Genomic DNA, 3,047 nt, shown 5'->3' on the forward strand with positions numbered 1-3,047 from the left:
GATTGAACGAAAATGTAATCCTTATATACTTCCATCTGTAGATTTACAAAACTATAGAGGTAAATTTTAATACCATACCTGATCAAATAGCAATCGGAGTTGTCTTTCAGATTCCCCTACCCATTTACTCAGACAATCAGCACCTTTCCTCATGAAAAACGCCACTCTCTTATCCCCTTGGCTGCACTCATTTTCCATCTGTAGATTTACAAAACTATAGAGGTAAATTTTAATACCATACCTGATCAAATAGCAATCGGAGTTGTCTTTCAGATTCCCCTACCCATTTACTCAGACAATCAGCACCTTTCCTCATGAAAAACGCCACTCTCTTATCCCCTTGGCTGCACTCATTGGCAAGTGCTCTAGCAACCAAAGTTTTTCCAGTTCCAGGTGGACCATAAAACAAACAACCTCTGTAAAATATGTTAAGCATCTTAGTATTAAATTAAAAAGTGGACCATTCAAACAAAAATTAAGAACCAATTTCATAACTCACTAATTTAACTCATTTAGTGAGTTAAGTATAAAACAAATGAAACAAGTTTATTACACAAAACACAATCAGGAAGTTAATATCAATACTATAAAATTAATACAAAAATGAAATAAAATCCCTCAACTGAAACATTTTACTACTTGGTCATGTTCAATATGCATTACCTTACCTTACATATAGAATCATATAACACAATCACATCATTATATAACAATCACATAATTCCCTCTCAAATTTTTTTTTTTTTTTTTTTTTTTTTTTAAAAAAAAAAAAAAAACCTTGTAGCCCCAGCTGGCCTGGAACTCACTATGTACACCAGGCTGGCCTTTAACTCACAGAGATCTGCCTCTGCCTCCCAAGTGCTGGGATTAAAGGCGTGTGCCACCACGCCTGGCTCCCTCTCAATTTTTATGGGAGGGGTTAATATTTTATTTTTTTGTCTTTTTGAGACAAAGTCTCTCTGTAGCCCCAGCTGGCCTGGAACTCATAAGATCGCCTCCCTTTGCCTCCCAAATGCTGGGATTAAAGTAACTCACAGAGATCTGCCTCTGCCTCCCAAGTGCTGGGATTAAAGGCGTGTGCCACCACGCCTGGCTCCCTCTCAATTTTTATGGGAGGGGTTAATATTTTATTTTTTTGTCTTTTTGAGACAAAGTCTCTCTGTAGCCCCAGCTGGCCTGGAACTCATAAGATCGCCTCCCTTTGCCTCCCAAATGCTGGGATTAAAGGTGTGCCCCAGCACACCTGGCTTGGGAAGGGTTAGTATTTTGGTGAGAAATATACAGAAAATAAGCTTATCATTTAAAAAAATATTAATGGGTGTGTATGTGTGCAAAAGTGTGCATATACCATGGCATGCATGTAGAGGTCAGAAGACAACCTTGTGGAGCTGGTTCTCTCCTACCTTTACATGGGATTCTGGGGTGTCATGTCACTAGGCTTTTGCGCTTTACCTACTAAGCCACCTTGCTGGCCCACGGTTTATTCTTTTACCTCATTATGTAATACTGATTACTATTTTTGTTTTCAGACAGTCTCATGTAGTCTGGCCTCAAACTCATGTAGCCAGTCAAGGGTAACTTTAAGATCATGATCTTCCTGCCTCCAACTCCTGAGTTCTGATCTGATGTGGTACTGGGGTAAAAATCAGGGCTTGTGTTCAGGGCAAACAAGCACTATACCAACTCAGCTATATCCCCAGACCACTAAATTATTTTAGTAAGACTTCCATCAATTCCTGTAAGAAGTATTAATACTTTATAATTGTAAAATTTAGGTTTCAAATTCACCAATATTTAACTGTGATTGTTTTATGGTCCAAACTTTTACAAAATAAAAAATAGCTTTCAATTTTAAAAGGCTTTATGGGGTTGGAGGGATGGCTCAGAGGTTAAGATGGTACATTACTCTAGCACGTGACCCAAGTTATATTCCCAGCATCCATAACAGAAAGCTCATAACCAGCTGCAGAAACTCCAGATCCAGGGGATCCAACATGGGCACTCACATGCATACACTCACGCCCCCCCCACACATAATTTAGAGAAAAATTTGAAAGTTTAAACTGTGCTGGGTGTGGTGGTACACGACATTAATCCTAGCACACTGGAAGCAATGCCAGGTGGATCTCTATTCTATGAGTTCAAAGCCAGCCTGGTCTACACAACCAGTTCTAGGGCAGCCAGGGATTACATAGTAAGATCATGCCTCAAAAGCAAAAATGACCCTCACCCCCCACACCAAACCAAAAACACACAAAGTTTGTCAGTGTCTCATACTGGATGATTCAGGGAGAAATGTTGTATAAGAAAAAGAAAACAAGGAACCAGCTAAAAGTGGTTAACAAGCAAAAATTTAAGAGGGCTGGGGAGATGGCTCCTAGGCAGGAAGACTACTGAGATGCATAAGCACGAGGACCTAAATTCAATTCCCAGATCCCAGGTAGAATCTGGTCCCAGTGGTGATGGGGGTCGGGGTGGATACTGGAGATAAGACGAATCCTGGGGCTTGCTGGTTGCCATCCTAGCTCCAGAGTCAGTAAGAGAGCCTCTCAAGGGAATGAGGCAGAGTAGCCTCATTCAACATCTTCCTCTGGCCTCCACATGCTTGCATATGAATATTTGTGTGCACGCACACATACACACACACACTGAAAGTAAAGGTCTAAGCTGGGCCTGGTGGCGCATGCCTTTAATCCCAGCACTTGGGAGGCAGAAGCAGGAGGATCTCTGGTCTACAGAGTAAGTTCCAGGCCAGCTGGGGCTACAGGGAGACCCTGTCTCAAAAAGACAAAAAAAAAAAAAAAAAAAAAAGTGAAGGTCTAAAAACTATAAGAAGCAACAGTAGCATAGATTATGGCTACAAGTAAAACCAGAGTTTGATTACCTTGGGGGTTGAATTTTAAATTTCTCAAAGACTTCTGGATAAAGTAAGGGAAACACCACCATCTCTTTTAGAGCTGCAATATGACTAGACAGACCACCAACACTATCAAATCTTACCTAGTAATGAAACAGAACATATATCTGAGTCAAAATTAAAGTGTACT

At 40.4% G+C, this 3,047-nt stretch overlaps 1 protein-coding gene across 1 annotated transcript in view; it reads right to left on the minus strand.

Moving 5' to 3' along the window:
• Atad2 (ATPase family AAA domain containing 2) overlaps nt 1-3,047 on the minus strand; it is a 79,052-nt gene that overhangs the window by 47,258 nt on the left and 28,747 nt on the right. Inside the window, 2 exon segments of the mRNA XM_008838007.3 lie at nt 242-416; nt 2,885-3,000. Of these exon segments, the coding sequence (XP_008836229.1) occupies nt 242-416; nt 2,885-3,000 (291 nt within the window).

The sequence above is a fragment of the Nannospalax galili genome, unplaced genomic scaffold, assembly GCF_000622305.1.
Source record: "Nannospalax galili isolate Female #2095 unplaced genomic scaffold, S.galili_v1.0 scaffold17, whole genome shotgun sequence".
NCBI classification, from domain to species: Eukaryota; Metazoa; Chordata; class Mammalia; order Rodentia; family Spalacidae; genus Nannospalax; species Nannospalax galili.